Source organism: Anolis sagrei, chromosome 5, assembly GCF_037176765.1.
Source record: "Anolis sagrei isolate rAnoSag1 chromosome 5, rAnoSag1.mat, whole genome shotgun sequence".
Classification (NCBI taxonomy): Eukaryota; Metazoa; Chordata; class Lepidosauria; order Squamata; family Dactyloidae; genus Anolis; species Anolis sagrei.
Genome location: NC_090025.1, coordinates 20,958,513 through 20,986,143, shown reverse-complemented (window position 1 = coordinate 20,986,143; position 27,631 = coordinate 20,958,513). Strand labels below are relative to the sequence as shown.

At 40.1% G+C, this 27,631-nt stretch overlaps 1 protein-coding gene across 2 annotated transcripts in view; it reads right to left on the bottom strand.

The window, feature by feature from the left end:
• The window catches only part of MMRN1 (multimerin 1), a 93,279-nt gene that overhangs the window by 31,143 nt on the left and 34,505 nt on the right, over nt 1-27,631 (bottom strand). Inside the window, exons 4-5 of one of the 2 annotated variants that reach the window (XM_060779240.2) lie at nt 16,804-16,920; nt 8,186-8,359 (exon numbers count right to left, since the gene is read on the bottom strand). In XM_060779240.2, coding sequence (XP_060635223.2) covers nt 8,186-8,359; nt 16,804-16,920 — 291 coding nt within the window. The remainder of the gene's footprint in view (nt 1-8,185; nt 8,360-16,803; nt 16,921-27,631) is intronic. The other variant, XM_060779242.2, reaches the window with a different exon arrangement.

The following is a 27,631-nucleotide window of genomic DNA, read 5'->3' as shown; positions in this document are numbered from 1 at the left end:
TTCAGAAGAAACTAAATTTTCCACACTTGCCTTTTGGTATAAAAAAGCAACTAGTCAAAATGAGACTTTTTTAGGAAATCAAAAAGAAAAAGACTCCCATCTGCTAAGAAATGTTCCCACATCTAGTAAACAAATTCAGTATACTTCATCTGTTGGTCAAATGAGCAGAGCTTTGGTGGTTCAACCAGAAAGCTTTCACACTGAACAATAGGAGAAGAAATAAATGTAGAAGGAGAATGTGCAAAGATGCTTTTTTTTCAAACAAAAATCACTTGGTGGTGTACTTACTCATTTAAAACAGCATTTCTAAACCTCGGGGTCTAGACCGGGGGGGGGGGTGTCATAAGGGGGTGTCAGAGGCATTGCCAAAGACCATCAGAAAACACAGTATTTTCTGTTGGTCATGGGGGTTCTGTGTGGGAAATTTGGCCCAATTCTGTCATTGGTGGGGTTCAGAATGCTCTTTGATTGTAGGTGAACTATAAATCCCAATGTGAAGGAATTGTCTCTTTTAAAAAAAAAAAACCACACACTCACGATCAGCGCAAACCCAAAAATCTTCAGGCAGGGAGAATCCTTTATTTGGTAATCCAACCACTGCCACCAGAATCTAACGCTTTTTCTTTTTAAACACGAGACAGAGGAAACAATTCCTTAGAGCAGGGGTCCACAAACTTTTTGAACAGAGGGCCAGGTCACAGTCCCTCAAACTGTTGGAGGGCTGGATTATAATTTGAAAAAAAACACGAATGAATTCCTATGCACACTGCACATATCTTATTTGTAGTGCAAAAACGCTTTAAAGCAATACAATAATTAAAATGAAGAACAATTTTATAAAATATAAGCTATTAGTATTCAATGGCAAGTGTGGGCCTGCTTTTGGCTGATGAGATAGGATAGTTGTTGTTGTGCTTTCAAGTAGTTTCAGACTTAGGTTGACCCTGAGCAAGGGCCAGGTAAACAACCTTGGAGGGCCGTATCCAGCCCTCGGGCCTTAGTTTGAGGACCTCTGCCTTAGAGGAACTGAGGATTGATTAGGCTACCATCAAAATTAGAAAGGATCATTTGAGGTTTAACTGATTTATGTTGAAGTAAACTGAAGTAGGATAAATTCGAACTCAGGGAACAGAGGGTATAAACACCAAAGTCTTTCAAGTAGTGCTGCCACCAATATTAAAACACTCTTCCCCAGTGTATGGGGATATGTTGTAAGAGAGGCACACAGAGGTATTGGTTTATTAATAACAAAGAAAGAAAGATGTTTATTCGTTTACTGAGAACAGGCATTGAATCTTAATGGTTGCAGAGTGGTATAGAGCTTCATGATTACTTCAAATAGTTCAATACTTCAAAACTTCAGGTTCCAATTAACCTTTCAAAGTTCACAGGGAACTATTTGTCTTCCACTAACTAGTTCCTAATCTTCAAACAGCCCAATCCCAAGGTCTGGTCTAAAAACCCACTATCAAACTATTTCTCCTTAACTGCTCACTGACTTTCTCTACCTGACTCCTGGCTTCAAAAATTCCAACCACTTTCTTTAACTGTCTCCCACCACCTCACTTTTCCCCCACTGTCAGATTTCAAAAAAGCCCCTCTGGCTCCTCTATTTTTCTTCACTTGACCAAGCTCTGCCCACTTATCCTTTAGGACTCCCAGCCAATCAAATGGCTATCCACATTTCCTCCAGGCTGCCTTCTGGCTCCGCCCCCTCTTGGAAATATCTTTACCTAAGATGGCTGCCTCCTAGCTCCCTTGCAAAATGGATGCTAAGCTATGGGGCATATACAGAGCTAACTCTGGTCTTGCAAGATAGGACAGTTCGTTACAGCCAGCAACTACAACTCCCAAATGTCAATGTATATTTTCTCCAAACTCCACATTTGTTCACATTTGGGCATATTGAGTATTCATGCCAAGTTTGGTCCAGATCCATCATTGTTTGAATCCACAGAGCTCTCTGGATATAGGTGAACTACAACTCCTAAAGTCAAGATAAATGCCCACAAAACCCTTGCAGTATTTTCTGTTGGTTATGGGAGTTCTGTGTGGCAAGTTTGGTTCAATTCCATCATTGGTGGAGTTCAGAATGCTCTTTGATTGTAGGTGAACTATCAATCCCAGCAACTACAACTCCCAAATGGCAAAATCAACCCCCCCCCCCCCCAACCCCACCAGTATTCAAATTTGGGCATATTGGTTATTTGTGCCAAATTTGGTCTAGTGAATGAAAATACATCCTGCATGTCATATATTTACATTATGATTCATTACAGTAGCAAAATTACAGTTATGAAGTAGCAACAAAAATAATTTTATGGTTGGCAGTCACAACAACATGGGGAACTGTATTAAGGGGTCGCAGTATTAGGAAGGTTGAGAAACACTGACTTAAAAGATACTATGGATCATAGATGTTTTTATTTTCTTGTTTTTTTCTATTTTAAACATTAAAGCAAAATTATCTACCTTTCCATAAATAAATGGAAATAAATGTGGTATCCTATATACACTGATCTAGGATTTACTTCAGAGTAAATAAAATATCATTCTCCCCTCCTCCCCATAAAAACTAATGAAAGATTAAGGCCAATCTTACACATGTCTTTTATTCAGTGGTGATCCACCAATCATGTAGCTCAGCTATGCATCTTCATTGAGTTCAGTGGAGTCATATCATGGCTAGACATTCATCCTTTAAACCCCCCTCCCACAACAATGTTTGCAGAACATTGACTTTTAATACAGGATGGGGAGAAAAGAGGGATGAGGCGAGTTCAGAGGTCCTGTTAGGCTATGCAAAGGTCATCTGAAAAGAGGGTGGAAGGTTGCTTATGCAATACAAATGCAGCAAGCATGACAGATCCGGTGGGAGGATGGACGACATAAATCTAATATAGACAAAAAGCAGGAAGCAGAGGGGCAGTACAAGCAATCATCAGCCAAGTAAGACATCAAGACCTGGTTGTACTTGGCTTAGGCTGGCTCTCCAAGCCGTTGCATATACAAAATCTCTAGGTTTTATTTAAGCCACATGATTTGAAACAGGAAGGAGTCTTCCTAGGAAATTAATCTGGAAATAATAGACGAGGAATAAGAGAGTCAAAGAGGGAAAATGTAGGCAAAACAAGATAGATGCCCACAGTTGAGGAATTATGTCTTGGGTTATAGTATTTGTTATGTCTAGCCATAAATTGTTTTTCTTAAACAGGTTCCTGGCTTCCATACCATCAAATGAGCTCAACCAGAGCGAGAGTACATGCAAACCAACTGCTTAAACTAACAAATCATAACCAACCAGGATCTTTAGACCCACTTCTTAAAGTATATAAAACTAAGGCTACCCCCATGCTCTTATATGGAGCTGAAGTTTGGGGCCTAAACCAGGTACCATTATTAGAATAATCACAATCACAGCACCTGCGAAGTTTTCTGGGAGTGGACAAAAATGACCCCAGCTGCTGCAGTAAGACCTGAATTGGGAGTATACACAATTGATGGCTTATGCAAGATTGTGGCATATAACTACTGGGTAAAATTGAACACCAAGGCAAAACACAGACTACCAACACTGTGTCTGTTAGAGCAGACAAAAAAAATCAGCATCAGACGTCTTGGCTAGTTCAATTGACAAAACACATTAGGAGTTTTGGACTTCCGATTCTGTATCCAAATCTCCTAGAAGAACTAGATCCAAAAATGGTTGCACAACGAATGCTGGATATAGAAGCTCAGAAAGACATTGCCACCCTCAGTAAAGCTGGCTCATTGAAATTGCTAAGTCGTTTTAAGCATACTTTTCAAACAGCCCAATATCTAAAGACAGAAATGCCTAAACACCTCAGGAGGGTATTTATCAGAACTAAATTTGAAAAGCTGGGTACAATGGTCAAACATGGAAGGTTTAACCAAGTTCCATATAATGAATAATTTGGTATCCTTGGAGTGTCAGAAGTAGAAGATATTGCACATGTACTGTTTAGTTGTAACTTGTATAAGAAAGAGAGAAACCAATTCCTCGAGCCATACATTATTTTAAAAACACATTGGGATCTGTATATTAAAACTACATTTTTATTGGCTGGCCAGACATACAGAATGGCCCTTTTAAAGCAACACAGCTAAGAACTGAATATTTAGAGTTGATTGGAGTAAACTGTAAGGGTGATGCAGATATTTGACCTGGATTGGAACCTTTCTAACAGCTTGTTTATTTGAACTTATGTTGTAATGTATATGTATGTGTAGGTGTTTGTCAAATGTTTTTGATACAGCCAATAGACTAATCAATAAAATGTGCTACTTCTAGCCATAAATCATGCTGGTTGTGAACGATGGGCTCTGAAACCAAAATATCTAGATTGTCTGCCCCTGTGCACATTTTTAGAATTTGATAAGCATTTTGTGCTAGTAATTAATACTAAAAAAATCATCCTTCTGTGCTTCAGTCTCACCCTACAGCCTGTCTTAAAAGTTGAAGTTCTTATTTCTCCATCTACTTCCTTTCATAAGATTTTATTCTGCAGCAATATTACAGTTACTTCCTAGGGCCCCCAGAGAAAAATATATAAAAAATGCTGGACTAAAGTGGGGGGAGGAAATAGAAGAAGGATACATGAAAGCAGAAATAATCTTCCTTCAGGGGAATAAGAAGTTGGACAGAAATGGATGTTGAGTTGAGAATCATTCTTGTTTTGATGGACGAGTTCTTTGCCCTGCTGTCAGAACAATGCAGAAGAAATTGTATCCAGACAGACACCCCAGAGAATGAAATGTTCTCTCCAAATCCTTATGAGAAAACTCAGATACAAGGCAGAAAGAGTGGATCAAGTCGTCAGGATAAGACTTCTTCAGTGGCCCGTATCACCTCACAGGCTGGAATCATACAACACACTCTTATGAAAGGGTCAAGTCCTGTTCAGTCTGCAGACTTGTGATGAAAAGCTCACGAAAGAAGCAAAGAGTAGCACTTTCATATGACAATATGGTCAGAGGGATAATCCAATTTGTAAACAACTAACATAAATTAAAGAGAAATCTGACAGAGAGTGAGTGGATTTGAGCTTTGTCTAAGACACAGCTGCTGCTGTATGGGAGGAAAATTCAATTTAAAGAATCTAAAACTAAACTGTCTTCAAGAGGTTAATCTTATAAAAGCATCCTACTCACAGAAAAAAGAGAGAGAATACTTTACTCCCCTCCACCTGCTCAATCTTGCTTTGTCTTTCTCCTGCTATCCAACCTTGTGCTCATTCAATATTTTTCTCATTTGAAAGAGTCTGGGGGCCCTTCAGTAGGACCAGAACATGGAGCTGCCTAATAGCCCTCTGGAGAAATAAATATCCTTGCCTGCCTACAGCTTTGTCTCTGATGGTTACAAAAAATTAAGGAAGGTAATTAAGGAAAGCTACCACCTAATGAAGCTGCTTAAATACCCTCAAGGCACTAGATCCCATACTATCATGCAAGCACAGCAAAGTAAGCCCTGGTTAGTACTTGGATGGGTGGCCATCACTGAATCCCAGGTGCTGCAGGCTATATTTCAGTGGGAAAACCACCTCTGAGTATACCTTGCATAAGAAAACTCCATTAAATTCAAAGGTTGCCACAAGTCGACAGGTGACTTGAAGGCACATACGGAGACCATCTAATGACTGAACACATTCCTGCAGGGGACAGGCATTTTAATTAACTAAAATTAATTAATCTGTTTTAAAAGCAAAACAGCCTTTTAGTATCTTTTTAGATGTCTGTATTTCACAGATTTGGAACTATGGCAGAGACAAACATCTAGACATAAATCCACATACATAAATGGCTCTGTGTGTGCATGTATGAAATTAATTCCTTAGTGATTGACAATTTTTTTCCCATTTTACTTACTCCTGTATTTTAATTATGCAGAGGTTGCAGAGGAGAAAAAAAAGCAGGAGATAGATTATTCATCAATTAAATCAGTCTACTGCTTTAAAATTTCCAAATTTCAGTAAGGACTGTGTATAGCCCTAGTTATGCCAGCCATGATCGTAAAGCCTGACAAATGCAGATGATTGAACGACAACTCCCAGAATATCTGAGGAGTAGTTCAAAAATGATTTTACCAAAGCCTAACTATAGTCTAAAGCTGTATTGTTCCCAATAAATTTCCATGGAACCCCAGCTGGAGAGAAAAAAGCAAAAAGATCAGAAGTATCTTCATCAGCTTCCTGTCTGCCAGAAACTTCTGAGATTCTATATATTGGGCACAACTATCTACATTTTTCTTATCATAGGGACAGGAAGTTAAGTGAAATCTTCTGAACATCATCATAGGCTATCACTTGCAGGTGTAGGGTCTTGGGGTGGGAACATATGTGATTGTAGAGACCTATTCTTGATCTGCATCTTCTTTCATAGTGAGGACATTAATTTCCAGGTGGAAGGTGGTTCTGACAAGGGTTGACTTGACACGTCTTCCTCTTGACATGTTTCTCCCTTTCGCCTTCCATTCATGCCTCTTCAAATTTCACAGCACTGTTGGTAACAGCTGACCTCCAGTTAGAATGCTTGAGGGCTAGGGCTTCCCAGTTCTCTGAGTCTATGCCACAGTTTTTAAGGTTAGCTTTCAGCCCATCTTTAAATCTCTTTGAGAGATGGTGATCAGGCATTCGGAAAATGTGACCAGTCCAGTGAAATTGATGATGGAGGGTCATCATTTTAATCATTTAGTCTTTGCTTCATCCAGAATGCTGACATTTGTCTGCCTGTCTTCCCAAGAGTTTTGCAGGATTTTACAGAGGCAATGCTGATGGAATTGTTCCAGAAGTGGAGTGTGACATCTTAGATAGTTCACCTTTCCCAGGCATACAACAGGGTTGAGAGGACAATAGCTTTATAAACAAGCATCTTGGTATCCATACAAATGTCCCAATCCCCAAATACTTTCTGCTTCATTCGGAAAAAATGCTGCACTTGCAGAGTTCAGATGGTGTTGTATCTCAGTGTTGATGTTGACTTTTATGGTGTGAGAGGCCAAGCTTTTTGTATGCTTCTGCAAAGATGTTTTGAGTGGCTTGTATATATGCCTGGAGATACACTTTAAAAAGTGCATGTTCTGAATTACAAACAAATTCAACTTAAGGTCAAACCTGCAGAACCTATTTTGTTCATAACTTGGACACTGCCTTTAAAGAGACTTTCAGTCTTGAACTATTCACAAAAGTTTCTATAATGGAGTGTGCTGTACTTTACCTTATGTTTCATATGCATTTTAAACTGTTGTAAATATTTTTTTAAGTTTGAAAACATTTATTTTAATTTTCAAACTATTTTTATAAACACAGAGAAAAGATAGATCAAATTTCACATGATTGTGGCCATTTTCTTTTGTGACTGGCATCTGATCCTTGAGTTAATCCAAACTAGAAGCACAGAAATAGGTGATAAGATTGTCCAACACTGGTTCTATCAAAGCACATCCTAGATAAATGAGCAAGGAAGAGATTAACCTGGAGCAAATACAGAAATGGATGGAAAGGTAACAGACAGGAAATGGAGAATGTTCAAAGCTCTATTGAATGTACGCCTGAAGGTAAAGAGTGCCTCATAGAAATAAAATGTATTGGTTGGTGGAGGGAGGGATGGACAGAATGGATGGGAAAGAAAGTGTAAATATGACTGCTGTCAAAACAATGTTCTTACTGCCTCTTAACATGGGCTACTGAAATCGGCACTGCAAGAGTTGATCAACAGTGGAATGGATTCCATCAGAAGCTTGTGGACTCTCCTTCTTTGGAGGTCTTTAAACAGTTATTGGTTGGCCACATCTCAAGAGTGCTTTAGATGTGTATTCCTGCATGGCAGGGAGTTGGAGAAGATGCCCCTAGCTTTATGACCTAGAACTGAATGCTGACAATCTACATGGGACCAAAACGTGCAACCCACAGAAGTGCAACTTAAATATGCAAAAGATATCAACAGGATTTTGGACTCTATTATTAGTTTTCTTTTTCTAACCCCCCCCCCCCCCCCCAAATGCCAAGTATAGATCTTTTACAGAATGTGCAATAATAGAACAGGACAGTCTAAATCCTTTTCTAATGCATTCTCTGGTTTTCTATTCTCTCGTGTGGTGTTTTTTGCTTTTTTTCCCCCCATGGCACTTTTAACTGGGTGAGTGATTGCATTAATTTCTTTCTTTTACCTTTCAGAAAAGCCTGGAAGTCTCTGCCCTTATCTTCATTGATTTTGCCTTCCAGAGAGGAGAGTGTCTTGCTCACATCGCTCATGACGACCGAAATGTTGTCAACCTTCTTCTGTAGTAAAGTCAGTTTCATCTCCTGGCTGCTAATCTGTTCATTCATTTTTTGTGCAACTGCTAAGAGAAAAAGAAGGGCACAAAAGAAGAAAAAGATTGAATTAAATCACAATGGAAAAAAGCAGAATGTGCCAAAACAACACCTATGAGAAACTGCTAGAAGTGGAGTGAAAACTTTCTGCATTAATAAGAAAGGGCAATTTTGATTTTTGTCATGTATCTTGAGTTATGAGTGACATTCATACAAGAACAGCAGCAAATAATTGCTGACTAATCCATATTCATTACAGAGTAGTTATAATTCCAGGATAGTATAGTTAACAGAAATTTAATGAGCATGAGCAGAGTCTTCTCCTATCTTGCTGGTTTCATGTGCAGGATTCAGTTTTACTGTTTAAATACATTAATTATACTCCCACATATTGAATTTAACAATTGGTTTAGCTGCTATTTTGCAAACAGGTGTAGGTCATGCAAAAGTGAAATTATATCTCAATGCTGTTAAACAGAAAAAGAGATCAATTGCTTTTCTTTAGAGATATGTAGCCCACCTAACTGAACTGTATCTAATTTTGCTCAGAATTCTTCGTGTGGTTTTTTTTTTACAAGCAAAAACTTCAGAGGCTGCCCCAAATTCTGCTTCAGAAGAAATTCAGCAGCATCAACTCTCTGCACCCACTGCAAGGAGGATTTCTTGCCTAGCTCTAAATTCACAATAGGATGTTCAATTTAATAAAGCCGCCAAACTTCACAATTACCTAGTTCAGATTGGGAATTTGCCTAGAGTCTAGTTTCCTGCTGATAAACAAGTGAGGAGATGTTAAAATGACAAGATCCAATTAACACAGGGGTGTGTCACCTGATTTTTTTTGGATGGCATCTCCCCAGGTAGCTGAGTTATAGCCCAAAACATCTGGAAGGCACCAGATTGTGAATCCTAACACGATTAGAACACTCTAAGAAAAAAGAGAACGTCATTCTTTTGCATGAGCATTTTTGAATAATGCTCATAACTAGTGACCTAATTTTTGAAATTTGCTTGGGGAAGTTCATCTGTTGCAAACCAGGAGCACTTCACCCAGGGCATTACTTCAGTAATACCCTATTCTAGCTTCCTCCAACCCCCTTCTGTTCTCCAGATGTTTTAAATTACTATTTCTCCTCCTCCCATCATCATTTATAACTGCCAATGCTGGCTTATAGTTTATGAGATTTGTAATTCAAAACATCAATGAATCACCAGATTTGTTTACATTATGCTGGTGTTTTCTGAGGACCTAAAGCAGGACCAGAGTGATGGTTTGAGCATTGGACTAGGACCTCATCACATTGATAATAGTGGGGACAATGAGGAAAACCATGGGGTAGTTCAGATTGGGAATTTGCCTAGAGTCTAGTTTCCTGCTTTGTACCCTTACTAGTAGTAGTTATGGGATCCCCTCCCAAGGTGTTTCCCTGCTGTCCCCAGCTTCCTCCTGCTTCCTCCCTGGCTTCTTCTCTGTGCTGCCGGCATGCTGTCAGCACGGGGCCCATCATAGTGCTACCGGAAGTAGCCCTGGGTCATTTGATGGACTCCAGGGGAGTCCATGCTGACAACATGACTGCAGCACAGAGAAGCACAGAAAAGACTCAATTTGATGAGTTGATAGGACTTTAGAGAAAAGGTTCCAATCCTTACTCTACCATAGAAACCCACGGGGAGATCTTGGGCAAATCATTCTCAGTCACACAAAGCAAATCTGGGTAAATATTAGGGGTGTGCAAAATTTCAGATGATGTTTTGTATTTCAGAAGATTCGGGCAATTTGGAGTAATGAATCACCAAAATACAAATGGGCAAAACAGTCTCCAAATCTTTTCAAAACAAAACAGCCCTTCTGAAAGTTCAGGAAAAAATTGAAAGATTCATTGATTTGGAGTGGGATTTTTTTACAATGTAACAAAATTGCCTGGGGTGGGAGGGAAGGAGGGGACTGAACGCGGCAACTGCAAAGCTAGTTTCCATTCCTAAGCAAAAGATATGTGATTGAGAGATCTATTATGTTTGTTAAAATTTCAACTTAGAAAGTGGTATTTCCCTAGCCATTGAATTGGGGATCTTAGAAAGTGATTTAAAAATACACCCAGCACTTTTTAATCTGTACCCATTACATTTGGCCCGGCCCTAGTTTTATTGTGTTATGGTGTATTGTTTTTTTGTTTCTGTTATTGCTTTAATGTTTTGATTTGCTTTAAGTTGTGTATTTGTTATGCTATTGTTTTATTGAGGCCTTGGCCTTTGTAAGCCGCATCGAGTCCTTTGGGAAATGCTAGCGGGGTACAAATAAAGTTAATAATAATAATAATAATAATAATAATACATTCCTATTTCATTAGCCCTAGCACAACGATTGAATTACCATATAACTATTATTCCTTAATTATTAATTCATTATTTATTATTAGATTCATGCAGTTGGAAGGAACCCCCTCCCTGAAAAAGGCCATCTAGTTCCAACCCATTCTGCCAAGCAGGAAGATGGAATTACTATTATTATTACTATCACCATTATCATTACTCTATTTATTATTATTAGACTCATACAGTTGGAAGGGACCCCAAGGACAATCCAGTCTCACCCCATTCTGCCAAGCAGGAAGATGAAATTATTATATTATTATCCTTTATTATCCATTATTATTATTATTATTATTATTATTATTATTATTATTAGACTCACAGTGTTGGAAGAGAACTCAAGGACTATCCATTCTGACACCCTTCTGCCAAAAAGGAAGACCCCATTAAATCCTGACAGATGGCTATCCATACTCTGCTTACAGAAACATAGAATGCTGGGAGTTTAAAGGGAGCCCCAAAGGCCATCCAATCCAACTACTCAACAGGCAGGGGGACACCATCCTAGCCTTCCTACAGGTGGCCATCCACCTGGCTTAACAACCAGTCTAAGGCAAATAAAAAAATTCCTAAAGATCTGTAAATGAATGAATCTTCTGAAACCTTGTAGGTTTCTGCAACCTTCTGAAATCTTCTTATGTTGTCTCATCGTGCAGAAATTCAAGGGGATACCTCTTTTGGATTTTTTTAATTAGTTGAAATACCTTTTTAATTTACTAAAGGTCAGTGGATGACTGAAATGTTCTGAAACTTTGCAGGCTTACAGTCAGACACGTTGCATATAAGTGTGGCAAGTTTCATCCTGGTGGCTGTAAAAATGACAGAGAAACGAGCCTCAAAATTTTCCCCATTGCTGCTAATGAAACATATCTTAGCAAAGCAATAATGCAACTTCAGTATTTGGATTATGAATTGAAATGCACCCCCCTCCATCCCAAATCTTTCTGAATCTAAATCTCGAAATGGAATCTGAAATTGATTTCTGCCATTTTGCACACCTCTAGCAAATATACTCTCTCAGCCTCTCAACAAATTTTGTTGAACTTCCATGACAGAGTTGTATTTGTGTTGCTAGAAGTCCAAAGTGTAGCCCCTTTCCTGAGAAATGTTATTAACCTGTGCAAAACCATGTGTTACTTCCCCTAAAAATTCATTGGATGATACACATGGACAAGAACTGTCTAATTCATCCCCAAACATTCTTTAGGGTGAGATTTCTCAGCTGGTATTTCAATTCAATGTTGCCTGCCTTTTGAAATCCTTTTGTACAAGAAGCATGTGTTGCTCAAGGATCAATGAGCATAATCTCCAACATTTCACAGATGAAGATAAGGACACTCCTGTGAATCTGTAAGACAAGTGGCTGAGTGACATGATAGTGAGATCGGAAGAGTGTACTCAAGCACAAAAGTTATTAATAACGAAGAACACAAAAGGGTACTATTTTGTGCAGAGAAGTTGCTAGATATATGTATCAGCTTAAGGGGGGGGGGGATTAAAAATCCCTAAATTAGTAAATATAATATTAGTGATATAGTAAAATTATAAATATTATACCATACATTAATGCAAAAAAATCCAATTACTTTCTATCAGGCTGTACAAGCTCTGTGTTCCCACCCCATCTGCTGAACACATCTTACATATCAGATTCATATTGCAGCTTCCTCATAAAGCTCATGGGGTCACCTTGACATAATCACAGCTTCTCAGTCTAACCTACTTCACAGGATTGTTAGGATAAAAATGGAAGTGGGTGAAAATGATGTACAACACATTCAGTTAGGAGCAGACACAGTTAAGATATATATTTGGGGGGCGGGTTGGGAGTATGGTTATCATGAATAATTTAATTCATTTCCAGTTGTTTATGAGGAACTTATACAGTTTATAATCTTGGAGACATTTATTTGGGAAAGAGAGTCAATTGGTGTTGCATTACGAGTTCTGGAGAGCAGGTTGTGAATCCCTGCTCAGCCATGGGAACCCATCTGGTGACTCAGGGCAAGTCACACCTTCTCAGCTTCAGAGGGAGGCAATGAAAAACCTCTTCTGAACTAATCTTGCCAAGAAACTCCCATGGTAGGTACATCTTAGGGTAGCGTTTCTCAACCTGGGGATCAGAACCCCTTAAGGGGGGTAGCAAGGGGTTGCCAAAAGACCACCAGAAAACCCAGTATTTTATGTTTGTCATGTGAGTTCTGTGTGGGAAGTTTGTCACAATTCTATAGTTGGTAGGGTTCAGAATGCTCTTTGATTTTAGGTGAACTATAAATAAGTGATCTATAAATCCCAACTACAACTCCCACATGTCAAGGTCTATTTTTCCCAAACTCCACCAGTGTTCACATTTGGGCATATTGAGTATCTATGCCAAGTTTGGTCCAGATCCATCATTGCTTGAGTCCAGAGAGCTCTCTGGTTGTAGGTGAACTACAATTTCAAAACTCGAGGTTAATGCCCACCAAACCTTTCCAGTATTTTCCGCTGTGTCATGGGAGTTCTGTGTGCCAAGTTTGGTTCAATTCTATTGTTGGTAGAGTTCAGAAAGGTTCTTTGATTGTAGGTTAACTATAAATCCCAGCAACTGCAACTCCCATATTACAAAATCAGCCCTCACCCCCTCCCAACCCTCGCAGTATTCAAATTTGGGTGCCAAATTTGGTCCAGTGAATGAAATAACATGAGGAACTGTATTAAGGGGTCATGGCATTAGGAAGGTTGAGAACCACTGCCTTAGGGTCATCATAAGGCACACAACAACAAACCATACTGAACTCAGTGGGGCATGCAAATGAACTATTTGCTCTGTAGAAGCCTGGCTTTAATACCCTCTCTCACACACACTCCCCACACATATTCTCCTCACAAAGACAACTTCCTCTCCTCTTCAATACAAATACACCCAAGCACACATTTTCTTTTTCAGTTCAAGGGCACATTTTCTTGTTCAGTTTTCATAGTCACGCACATGGATAAACAAACACTCTCCCCCTCTGAGTTTTCTTAAAATACACAGGAGCTGAAAGAAAATCTTTGAACTGCTGCTGCCATTCTTTCTGTGCCTGTCCTTTCATTATTCCACCAAGAAGGAGGTAGGAAATAGAAGGACGGTAACCTGGGATGCTGCCACAGTTTGCAGAACTATTAAGCGCTATGAGTCAATAGTTAAAATGTTCATTATTTCTAGTCTTCATGCCCTCCAACTGTCCCAATTTGGCATGGACAGTCCTGATTACTACTCTGTTGTCCCACTTTTTCAGCTGCTTTTGAAATGTTCTGATTTTCTCCTTTGTGCTCAGCTCACTTCAGTTGTTGCAAACAACAACAACAACAACAACAACAACAATTTTATTTCTTACTCACCTCTCCTTGTGGCTCAAGGAGGGTCATAGAATAATTGAAACACATAAACATTGCAAAATACCACAAATACACATATTAAAATGCATTTCTATAAAATACATATTAAAATATACAAAATAGAGATTAAACAAATGACATGAATTTAAAATTCATGATTAAAAACTGGGTAATTAAAAAGTCTGGGTAGGCTTGCCAGAAAAGATAGGTCTTTAGATGGTTTTTAAATTCCAACAGTTCATTTAGATGTCAGAGCTCTTCAGACAGGTCATTCCACAGTCTTGGGGGCAGCCAATGAAAAGGTCCTCTGGGTGACAATCGCCAGTTGGATTCTGGCTGGTTAGAGTAACTGCCCTCCCCCCCCCCCCAGAGGACCTTAGTGTTTGGGGTGGATTGTATGGGAGAAAGTGATCCTTTAGGTAACCTGGACCCAAACCATGTAGGGTTTCAAACGTCAAAATCAACACCTTGTACTCAGAAACTAATTGGCAGCCAGTGGAGTGACTTTAGAATAGGTGTAACATGTTCACTCATAGATATTCCTGTAAACAATCTGGCTGCCCTATTTTGAACCAGCTGGAGTTTCTGAACTTGGTACAAAGGTAACCCAATGTAGAGTATGTTGGAGAAGTCCAGGCTTGAGGTTACCAGTGTTTGCACTACCATCTTCAGGTCCTCCAAATCTAGGAAGGGGCACAGCTGGCATATCAGCCAAAGCTGATAGTAAGCACTTCTGACTGTTGCATCTATCTGAGCTGACATTTGGAGAGACAGATCCAGGAGCCCTCCCCAGCTCTGAACACAGTCTTTCAGGGAAGTGTAACTCCACCCAGAACTGGCAGACACACCTCCATTCCCAGATTAGGATCCTTGATGGAGAGCACCTCTGTTTTGTCTGGATTCACTTTCAAGTTGTTTTTCCTCATCCAGCCCATTACCTCCTCCAGGCATTCATTAAGAGAAGACTCACTATCTTTAGCTGAGGCTGTTTTTGAAGGCATTGAGAAATATATTTGGGTGTCATCAGCACACAGATAACACCCTATTCCCATGCCTATGAAAGGTTTAATGTAAATATTAAACCCAGAGGTTTAATGTCAATATTAAAAAGCATTGGGGTTAGAATGACACTTTGTGGAATGCCACTTAACATCTTCTTTTTTGAGGACCAGCTATTCCCAAGCACCACTATCTGGAACCTGGCTGAGAGGTACAACCAGAACCACTGCAGCACGGTGCCTCCAGTTCCCAGCCCCCAGGCATTCTAGAAGGACACCAAGATCTAGAAGCACCAACATTCCCCCTGTCAGTGTTGAGATGGAAATCATCCACTAAGGTGACGATAGTAGTCTCAGCTATGTATTCTGCTCTGAAGCCAGTTAGAAATGGGTCAAGGGGGTGTGTGTCATCCAAGTTGGAGAGCAATTGTCTTCTCAATCACCTTGCCCAAAAAAGGAAAATTAGACACTGGTCTGTAATTATTAAACTATGTTCAAAGTGCAAACATAATTTGCTCTCAGTTAACTCAACAGAGGGAGTGGAAGGGAACAATACTGATTTTTGCCCTTCCTTGTAGGTAGGATCAAGCAGAAGCAATGTGTTGTCACCTCTCCAATCCTGTATGTTCTTCTTTTTAAATAACTTGTCCCATCTTGACCCCAGTCTGATTTTGCCCTATTCCTCCACAGTTGCTTAGCCTACCTCTGCATTAAGAGTACAGGACCCCTGTCTTTTATTTCACGTACAACCCTAAATAAGGAAGCGTGGTCTAAACACTAAATGACTATTTTTGGCATCTCCTGTCTTTCTTTTCTCCTGTCACAATGGGAGATTGATAAATCATTGGTGTAACTGGGGTTTGGCTTGTTTGGTTGTCATGCCACTTACCCTAGCAGAGGCATGCTTGCCAATCTGCTATTACCCCCGCAGAATAATAACTGAAAAGAATCCGCTGGGAGTAATATCAGGCAGGAATAATAGTTTAAAACACACCAGGGGTCATCCATGTCTCCTGAACTTTTTTTAAAGAAATACTCATATTAAGTCAATTTCAGATTCAAAATAAGAAGAAGTCTTGTCTCATCTTTGTTGTTATACTGTGTCTTCGTTATTTTGGACTTATGGCAACCCTAAAGTTCATGGAGTTTCCTTGGCATGATTTCTTCAGAGACCATTTTTGCCTTCATCCTAGGTGAAAGTGTGTGACTTAACCCAGGTCATTCAGTGGGTTTCCATTGCTGAATGGGGATGTCAGATCTTGGTCTCCAGAGCAGTAGTACAACACACAGATGACTACACTCAGGTTATCTTAATGACTCAATGTATTTCAAAATACATTTTCATGCACTACTACCTACATCTGAACTAGGGAGCTATAATCCATGAAAGCTCATGTTAAAATAAATTGACTGGTCTTAAAGACTGCATTAGCTCTGTATATTCCTCTCCTGAGCTTTGTTGTTCCTTAGAAGGCAACTGGTGCTGATACGTTTCTTTCCGCCTTCCCTCCCCTTGAATTCCTCTATCCAACACTGTGCTGCTCTTGTAAGCCTGCTCTCTACCAATATCCTGCTTTGCCCCTTAACCTTTCTGAGCAGACCCCACAAAGGAAACAAGATTGCAAGAGACTCCCATGCTTCATCACATCACGTTGGGTGGCCGGGGGGAATTTATTTTGTTCTGGTTTTAATAAATAGTGTTGACAATGATTGTGTAAGGGACTGTAGTAATTACAACTGCTGACCTGGGTCGCTGGGATCCTGCTGTTCCCGTTGCTGCTGTGGGTTTCCTGGTGCCCCTCCATTGACAGCTGCGTTGCTCTCCACCTGGTTACTGTGCATAGACAATTGATCCTGTTGAGCTAAATAGGGAAGAAGAATAAGGGTGAGCAAAACATTCAAGACAACCTATTCATCCAATGCATAGCAATCCCACTGCCCTTGCCCTTCAGAGCCCTCTGCACGTCTTGTTCTGCTAAATCCAAATCATCATGGAGATTCCTGAGATAGCTGCTCTGCCCATCTGGACCCCATGCTATGCCACCATATTGGCAGGGGATAGCAAATGACTTTAATTCTTAACCAGAGAGGATTATAAGTGTCTCCTTCAGGTTGCAATTGACGGTGATTTGCAGAAGCTTGTGCTAATGCAAGTTTCACCCTCCCTTATCATTAAGAACACTTGGAGAGCTACAAGATTAATGCTGGAGTGGAGGCTTAAAGAAGGGCATCAGGCAAGCCCAGCATAATAATGATATCATGCCCATTGCTCAACTCCAGTGATCATAGTAAATAGTAATCCAGGTAATGGGCTAGTATTAGGGATGCTGGAGAAGTCTGCAAGGTTTTGATCTAGATTGCAACTTTGCCCTTTTGTAAAGCTCAAAGGATTTTTCAGAGCAACTTATTGAAAATCTGCAGCACATTTGGAAAACTTTGCTGAGATTTCTTTGTGGGAATGAGGAGTGAGAGGGTAATAGGTTTGCATATAATACAGGTCCATGCTTTCTCTTGGAGCCCCTTCACATCACAAAATTACAGCACTTTAACTGAGTCCCTTTGGGGAGAGAGGGCGGTCTCAAAATAAATTATTATTATTATTATTATTATTATTATTATTATTATTATTTTACTGACACAAAAACACAGTATGTCACAACAAATGAGATCTATATGCTGGATTTCATATCACAAGTCGAACACTTCCCAAGCATCTAGAACTGTGTGATTATTATTCTCATTATTCTTATTCTTATTCTTATTATTTGAAACACAACAAGGTGAGTAAACAGCAAACAAGATCACTATTCTAGCTGTTGTATTGGATCACACGTCAGACACTTCCCTAGTGTCTAGGACTTCATGATGTATCAGCAAATAAAGCGTGCAGATCTGAGTAGGGTGGCCTTTTGCAGCTGACAGATGGTAATTTTGTCAGCACTGATTGTTTTTAAGTGCAACCGAGGTCTTTAGGCACTGCAACCAGTCTGCCAAGCACCACTGGGACCACTTTTACTGACTTGTGCCAGAGTCTTTGTAGTTTATTCTTTAAATCCTCATATCATGTCAGCTTTTCCAGTTGTTTCTTTTCAATCTTGCTGTAGGCTAGGATTGCAACATTGACAATCCATACTTGGTTTTTTAACACGATTGTGAGGTCAAGAATATTGTGCTCCAAAACTCTGTCAGTCTGAATTGGGAATTCCTAGAGTAGTTTGACATGTTCATTTTCTGTAACTTTTTCAGGATTGTGATGATGATGATGATGATGATGATGATGATGATGATGATTTGAAACACAACAAGATGAGTCCACAGCACACACTCTGCTAGCTGTTGTATTGGATTACACGTCAAACACTTCCCAAGTGTCTAGGACTGTGTGATGTATCGGCGAATAATGCATTCAGATCCCAGTTAGATGGCCTTCTGCAGCTGGCAGATTATTATTATTATTATTATTATTATTATTATTATTATTATTACTTCATTCCAAGGAATCCTGGGCTTTGTAGTTTGGCAAGGCATTTGAACTCTATTGCTGAAGATTGTAAATATCTCATGAAACTACAAATACCAGGATTCCACAGGGCAGAGCTGTGGTAGTTAAAGTGCAAGAATTGTCTAATGTGAAAAGATCATTGAATAGATCTTTTAGATCTTTTAGATGATTAACATTTCTCTATACAGTCAGCCCTCTATGTTTACTGGGGTTATTTTTTTCATCTGAGAGAACACCTCTCTAGTAATCTCAAGGTCCTCCAGTGTGAATCTATCACTGTCAAAAGTATTTCCTCCTGAAATTTCTTGGCCCTCTGGTAGAAGTTAATTACAGAATTGCACTGGAAGACCTAGGAATTCCTAGAGACCATATTGATCAAATCTGCAAATAATCAAATCCGCAAAAGCTAAATGCACAAGTGTAAAGGGCTAACTATATATCACTAAGAACAATTCCATAATATGCATGGCCTATCTCTGATTCTAATGACAACTCCCTCTCCATTGTGAATGGAGAGATCTAAATAGAGAATGTTTGTAAGAATTCAGTCCATTGTACAGTATTTCCAAGCTCGTATGTTCCTGTTGAGTGGCTGCTTTGTAATATACTAAAAGGAGTTGAAAACATCCAGTTTACATCTCACTGCTGACCTTAGGTGAAGATCAGTTACAATGCAACTCTCGCAGTGAAAATCTTCCTCTGTACTGAAAAAAGTAGGAAGCCAATGCCACCAGGATGGGCTGAATTCAGAATAAAATCAAATTAAAGTGATTGATATGTCAGATAATTTGCCCAACAATCTTGAAAATATATAATTTAAGTCGAGCCCCTTCTGAATCAGGCCAGGGGAGGGGGGACGGTTGCCTATCACTAATAATATCACACTGTACTATGGATAAGAATGAGGAATAATTAAATCTATATTGAGAGGTTACCCAAGGGACATACAAGAGAACCATATCATTTTTAATAACGAAGGAACAAAATTGCACTCCAGATACTTGAGAATACTCTGAACAGATAAGAGAAGCACTTTCCAGTAAGTGTGAGCAGCAGGAATTCGACAGTGAATTACCATTTGGAGTGCGTTTTCTGTTTCATAGAAATGGCTTCCCAGACATTTCCACTGTACTTGTGTACACTATTGAATCTCACTACAAAGGGTGTGGGGATGCCACAATAGATCATATTTAGTTAATATTTCTATGTTGTATGCTGAATATTTTAAAGCACTTCTTGTTCTTATATATAGTGTTGGGAACTGTGTATGGAAAAAAATGATGGTTTGGTGAGCCACTCTTTCTTTTCCAGAAAAGGCTAAAGAGCTTGTCAGACTATAACTCCCAGAACTCCATAGCATTGAGCCATGGCAGTTTAAGTGGTGTCATACTGCATTAATTCCACAGTGTAGATTTATTTTCTGAAAGACATGATTATATCTGCTTCTCTCCCCTTGATGAGTTAACTGAATGCAAACTGTATTTACATTCTGAACTCAAATTGCAGCAAATGAAGTATGCTGAGGACAAAGGCTGGAAGTGGAAGGAGAGAGAGATACAGAGACTATATCTGAAATCTTGGTGGTGCAATGGGTTAAACCTTTGTGCCAGCAGGACTGAAGACAGACAGGTTGGAGGTTAGAATCCGGGGAGAGCATGGATGAGTTCCTTCTGTCAGCTCCAGCTCCTCTTGCAGAAGCTTCCCACAACGATGGAAAAAAATCAAAACATCTGGGTGTCCCCTGGGAAATGTCCTTGGGGATGGCTAATTCTCTCACACCAGAAGCAACTTGTAGTTTCTCAAGTCACTCCTGACATGAAAAAAAATGAAAAAAATGGAATGCGGGAGGATGAATTGGGGCAATTCCTAAATAATTCTCAGCTGGAGAATCTGAGGACTCCATCACCTATAAAAACCTCACCCCACTACAGTACAAAAACATCCTAAGGTGGTTTCCAAAGACCAAACTATTTTTAATAGCCAGAAACAGCATTTTAATTATACATAAGGTAGATGCAAGATAATTAGACCAGTCATTTACCACAGATAGAAAGCAATCTCTCTGAGTTCAAGTGAAGCCATGGTGTAATGAGATTAGTTCTAAGATTTCTGTAGAACATTCACTGAAGAAGCACGTGCTCAGTTGTTTCTACGTGTCCAGACTCACAGGGATGTAATCTTTCTTTTAAAGGGTTTTCCAATACCTCCCCTCCAATACAGCTGATGGGAGGGCATGGCATCTTGCCAGGATAAAAGCCTTTCGGCACCTCCAGGTCTGTTACATTAACCATACCTGTTACATTAACCTGGGTTTTTAAAACTGTGATTTTAAACTGTTCTCTAATATGTTTTTTTTTTAAAAAAAAAAAATTATAACTGTGTCACTGGGGAGCTGCATTTCCCCTTCCCCGGGTGCTTGTGCCTTGCTTTGTGCTGTACAGTGACCATAAAAAAGTTGTGTATTCTATTGTATTCAAGGGAAGAAGAAAAAAGCCAGGTACTATGAGTAGAATCATGCTATGGTCAGGCCTTAAAAGATAACCAAAGCAGAAGTTCTATCAGCAAACATCAGAGGAACTACCATCAGGAGTTCTACTAGTCTCACTCATTCATAGAAATATTGTTGTTTATTACTTTATATGTCTAAAATTTTTAGTTAAAACATTTATCCAAAAACACCTGGGTCAACTGATCCATGAATTATTATAAATACTATGCATTAACTCCTATAAAAAAGGAATCATCCCCTTTCCTAATAAAAGTGTGATTTTTTTTTGTCATATCAGGAGCGACTTGAGAAACTGCAAGTCGCTTCAGATGTGAGAGAATTGGCCGTCTGCAAGGACGTTGCCCAGGGGATGCCCGGATGATTTGATGTTTTTACCATCCTTGTGGGAGGCTTCTCTCATGTCCCCACATGAGGAGGTGGAACTGATAGAGGGAGCTCATCCGCCTCTCCCCGGATTCAAACCTGTGACTTGTTGGTCTTCAGTCTTGCCGGCACAGGGGTTTAACCCACTGCGTCACCGGGGGCTCCTAAAAGTGTGATGAAAGGCAAGAGTTTGCCTGTCTTGGAAGTTCCTAAACGAAGCACCATCCCTTCTCTATTCCACAGCCCCACATCTGGTCTTACTGAATTCCTGGGCAGGAAAATGTCATACACCTCTTTGGAGCTTCCTTTCAAAAGAGTACTGAGAGAGTTGAGAGACTTGGTGCCTCTTTTAGATCTCCTGGGATGGGATAAGCTTTTGCCTTTTGATGCTCTACTCAGAGAAGGGGGTGGGTCTTCTTTTGATAAGAATTAATACTGTATCTTAACTTTTAATTTAAAAGAAACCATCACTTTGTCTGCATAGAGAGAGATGGAATGAAAAAATGGCAATGATGGTGACCATGGGTGGCTGGCCAGAGGTGGCACAGAATGACCCTTGACTTAGCTATAAATCATGTCAAAATCCATAAATTTGGCCCCAAAACAGGCCCTCAACTTATGCATGGGGTTGACTTATGTGCAAGTATATATGGTAGACACTTTGCATAACTTGTGACTGCCAAGACAAACATTGCCCATCACATGTGCTAGGTAATCTCTCCTCACTATTTTTGTAGTCTCGGGGCAACAGCTGAAACAAAAAAGCCTCTAGGTAACCACCATTTAAATGGAAGACCTCATCAAACTACAGAATGATTCCACTTTAAATCTAGTTTCTGTGTCTTGCAGAATTCTGGGGTTTGTAGATTAGTAAGGCTGTTAAAGGCTCCTCCCTAAACTACAAACCCCAGAATTCTGCAGAAGGCAGAAATCGGATTTAAAGTGATTCATTCTCTAGTGTGATGACATCCTGAGAGAGCTGCATTCAGGTTGGCAAGTCATACAGGAAGGTGTGAAGGCTTGGTTTACATAGCAACACATTTCAATATGACTAAATATGAAAGTCAAGTGAAGCTGTTTATTGGAGCCTGGAGAGAGAATCGGAAAAAAATAGTGTGGATCTCAGCTATGACCTTAAACTGAATTTAAATGAAAAACCTTTCTTTAGGTACAAAAGGATTAAGAAAAAACAGTTTGACTCTCTATTTCCTTTCTGCTTATCTGAGTTTCTGCAGATCCACTGGGCTTGCTGCTATTTGCAGATAAATGCGTCCGGGGTCAGATGGGTTGCCAAGAAGAAAGAAAAGCAGGAGCTGAGGTTTGTTGCTTGGTTGACACGATTTTTAACTCCTAAAGTAATTTTGTATACAGAAGACAGTCTAATATCTGAGCACAGTTCTAAAATCTAGTCTCTATCCAGAGGGATCAAGCAGTATTGAATATGATATGCAAACCTTTCACTCAATAGTCGGGCTTTGTATACTTAGCGTAAATGTGGACTTAGCATTTGATTGTCCTCAGCTCAACCTAGATTTGCTTTCTCTGGTCACAATCCTTTTGGATTCTAGCAGAATGTAAAGTTTCACCAGTGTACAGTATAATCCCCTTATTCACAGATTCAAAATCCATGGTTTCACTTACCCATGCTCCCCAAACTATTGCCCCCTTTGAAGTGTTTGTGGGCCTCTATAGGTCCTCCAGTGAAATCTTTGGTGTGCTTCTGATCCAAGTATAGTCAAAATATAGGTTTTACTATTATTCATGGTTTCAGATATCCACATGTAGTGTGTTTGTGTGTCTTAGAAAGTATCTTCTATGGATACAGGAGTTGTACTGTATTATATCACTTCCTGGGAAGTGAAAACCAGAAAACAAAAAAAGTGAAGAAAGATGGTGAAGGCAGCCAGCTCAATGAAGTGTGTAGGCCTCATGGGGAGGAGGTGGGCAGGAGTTAGAAGAGACGCGCCATCCAGCAACCCTTGCACAGCTTGGCATTCGAATTCAGATTACTTCCACCTCTTCTCAAACTATTACTTCAAATAAATCAAGCTATTTTTTACCATTTGATCCATCTAGCTGAGTAGCATGAGGCAGAGATCTCTCCCAGCAGAGGCTATATTTAGGTGACTGCTATTCTGTTTTTGGAACTTCTACAAGACCCCCAAAGTGTTCCAAAAACAGGACCCCCCCCCCCCCCCCCCATGCACTTTGCACTTTCAGGCCCAAAGGATCAAGCGGCCCCCTGCCTATATCCCAAGATATAGGCAGGCCCACATCTTCCCCTGCTCAGCAAATAAAAAAATGAAAGTTACATGAGTGGTATATTGGAGAAGATCTGGAGGGTGATTTATAATTGTAGATGGATATCTATGAAAGCTAATGCTACCAAACTCTTTGGACCTCTTCATGCAGGAGTTTTTGGACTGCTTTTCCTATCTTTGGATGGGGTCTGCCCAAGTATCATGAGATGAAGCTGCCAGGTATCATGAGATGACACCTACATTCCTCCTTCACAACATGCTTCCTCTGCCATGACAGAGAGGAATGTGTTTTTTTGGGTAGTTCCAACAGAGCCACCCACATTTTCCTCTCTTTTCCCCCATATGTTGGGGGAAAGGGCAACAGGGCAACATGCATTGCCACCTTTTCACCCATCAGATGGCGCCTTGTCCCAACACCACCATATGATGAAGGAGGGAGGGCACGTAGGTCACCACGAGGCACCCCACATGCTTGCCATTTTGCTCACAATTGGTGGCAAAACAGAACAGCGTGTAAAGAGGTTCTTCCTCTCAGTTAGTATCCAAGTTGCTACAAGACCCTTATGCATAATGCTAGTGAGCAATGCATCACAAGGAGAGTCTGCATAATGTTGTGGTTGGAGCATTGGACTAGGACTCTGAAAATGGTTGTTTGAATCCTTGATCAGCCATGAAACTCCCTGGGCAGGCATGTAGCCGGGGGGGGGGGGGGGGGCTTGAGGGGCTTCAGCCCCCCCCCCCCGAAATTCTCATGGTGGTTCGCAGAAAGGCCTTACTGGTGCATTATTTCAACTGTTATGTTTATTCATATGATCTGATCACCATACTCAATATATCACATATGCATAGGGTATTGGGGTAACGATACAAAAGGTTTGCTAGGCTAGACCCTCTTTCACTCAGACTCAGCCCCCCCCCCGAAACTCAGCCCCCCAACCCCCCCCCCCCCCCCGAAACGAAATCCTGGCTACGGGCCTGTCCCTGGGTGACCTTGAGCAAGTCATACATTTTCAGCCTCAGAGGAAGGCAATAGCAAATTGGTTTGAATAAATCTTGCCCAGAAAATCCTGTGATAGGGTTGCCTTTCCTTTTCCCCATATGATGGGGGGAAAGGCAACTGGGCAACACACGTTGTCACCCTTTTGCCCATCAGATGTCCCGGAAACAACTTGAAAGCATACAACAACAGGAAATGCATGGCATGAAAACCTTCATCCCCTCTTAAGATTGTCTTCATCCTCTTAGCTTAACAAAAGGCTGCCTGGGTGTTGGAACTAGGGTGTTGGAAGGATTTCTGCAATATGAGGGGATATATCAATTAGGAGGTAAGTGTGGGAAGGTGAGTGCTGAATATTTTCTCAAGCCATTTATTTATTTATTTATTTATTTATTTACGTTATATATATCACGCCTTTGTGTACCCCAAGGGGGACTCAAGGCGGTTTACAATTGCACCTCCAAGGTGCCTTAAAACATACAATCATCTCATTTGGAGGTGGGCAGATGTGGTAGGATCAGCAGAGAGTTGTCATGGACTGCCAAAAAATTATGAAAGCAGACAAAAATTGGTTTTTTAAAGTGTGGGATCTTTGTTAATAATAACAGTGCAGGAGGCCAGAGGTGGGGGTTGACAGCTTTTAAAAAGGTGAATGCCCCTATTTCTGGGAGAGGTACTGTAATTCATTTTTGTATTGTTCAAGAACAGAATGATTTGGGAGGAGTTGAGGGCTACAAAAGCAGCTGGGCGAGGCAACAATTTGCCTACACTTCTTCTAGTTCATACATCCCTCTGACAGATGGGATGGCACTATCCAAACCACATCATGATGAACAAGAGGTTGTGCTGAAAGATGGCACAAATAAATTGTACATGCTGTAATTATGGAAAGCAACAATTAAGTGCTCTGCATGGGGCTGTGAGGTCTAGCTGTCCTTGCAGCTTATCCTCGCAGCAGCCAAGGCTGCGATATAAGCTGAAATCTCTGTTCACATTCTCAATGGCTGCTGTTATCTTCATATGGCTGTAGCTGTCAACGGGAGTTAAATACCTGCATTCATCCCAATTAATTACATAGGATTTATCAGGTGGAAGTGTGACGATATAATCTCTGATGAGGAGGGGAGGGATCAGTTCCTTTCCTGTGATAAGGGGCAACCTGATGGATGTCCTTTTATCCTTTCACTTACTATTCTTTTGTTCCCAAATATATGTGCTGCAGATGTGATGGCATTTTCCTCTCCAAACAGTCAATCACATGCAACACCCTCCTTTTATTATATCAACTAGCTGCTCTTCTTTGAAGTATGCTACAGATTGTATAACCCTCCAATCTTCCTTTCAACTCTTATGTAACAGCATATATATATTTGCAGGAATTATGTTCAGTAGTTAAATGTGTACTATGTTATCCAAAATTCAGACCTAGGTTCACCACTGGTCAAGGCTTGTGGCCCTTGAGAAACATGTGTCATAAACTCATGTTTGTTGCTTTCATGCCTCATGTTTCTTATGTGATGAAGTCCATGTTTTGCATACAGAAGATCATAGGACTATGTCCTTCCACCACTGTAATTCCTTCACTGAATTTTGGAAGCAACTACAATGATTCTATGGTGAAGGATGTTGTCAATTGCATCAAGTCAGTTTTGATTTAGAGTATTCCTATAAATAAGAGGCCTTCAAAAATTGTGTTATTAACAGTCCAACAAGACTTAGAAACTCAAGGCTTTGGCTTCCTAAATTGAGTCAATCTATCAATATTATAGTCTTCCTTTTTTCTACTTTACCAGCATTATAATCCTTATAATCCAATTAGTCATATCTTCTCATGATATGTCCAAGGTATGATAGCCTCAATTTAGTCCTTTTGCTTCCTGATGAGAATTCAGACTTCATTAGCTTTCAAATTCATTTATCTGTCTTTTTGACAATCCATGGTATTTATATTACTATCCTCCAGAACTGCATTTTAAATTAGTCATTCTTCTTCCTATCGGCCTTGTTCACTGTCCAGCTTTCCTAGCCATATATAAAAATAGGATGCAGATAGAGAGCCAGTGTAATGCAGTGGTTTGAATACTGGATTACAATGCTGAAGACTACGGGCTGAATCACAGTTTAGCCATAAAAGTCATTGGGTAACATTGGGCTAGTCATAATCCCTCAGGCTGAGAGAACAGCAATGGTAAATTTCTTCTGAACAAATCTTGCCAAGAAAACACTGCAACAGCTTCATAAATTGGAAATTACTACAAAGCACACAACAACAACGAGACAGTGTAACTCTAGGACCACATGTATTGCCAAGTGCTAATATTTCCAAATGGCCCAGAATAACCATCAAAGGTTAACTTTCCTGGAACCTTGTAGGAAGTGGCAATTCATTGTTCCACTCAAGGTACTATACTGTTCAATAATTCCCATTTTCAAAGGTAGAAGTAGAGTCCCAGCTATTTCAGTTTTCAATAGTTTGTTTGTTTCTGGGGTTTGTCATTTTTGGAAGCCAGTGTAGCCCAAAAAGGATCCCAGGGGCAGAAAGTTGGCTCCAAGACCAAATGTGGTTGCCTAACTCGCCTGTAAGTCGTTGCCATTGTCCTTCTGAACCATAGAGCCCTTCACAACAGAAAAAGCATCTTACAAGGCTGAACTGCTCAAGATAATGACGGAAAGTTAGAAACATTGGTGGGAAATTTCTGCTTAAAGTCAGTCTGCAAGAGTTAGCTGTTGCTGTTGATTCTGGCTTCTTAACTGTAATTACATATTGAGGTTTTGGTACTCTTATAAATGCCCTTGCGTAGGTGGCATGTCCTGAAAAGTGGGTTAAAAATATTCTATGCATATCAAGCAATAAACATACATTTGTCTTATGACCAGCATCAACAAATAATACAAAACAATGTGAAGAAAACCAACTGACAACATGCTAACAGAATAATGC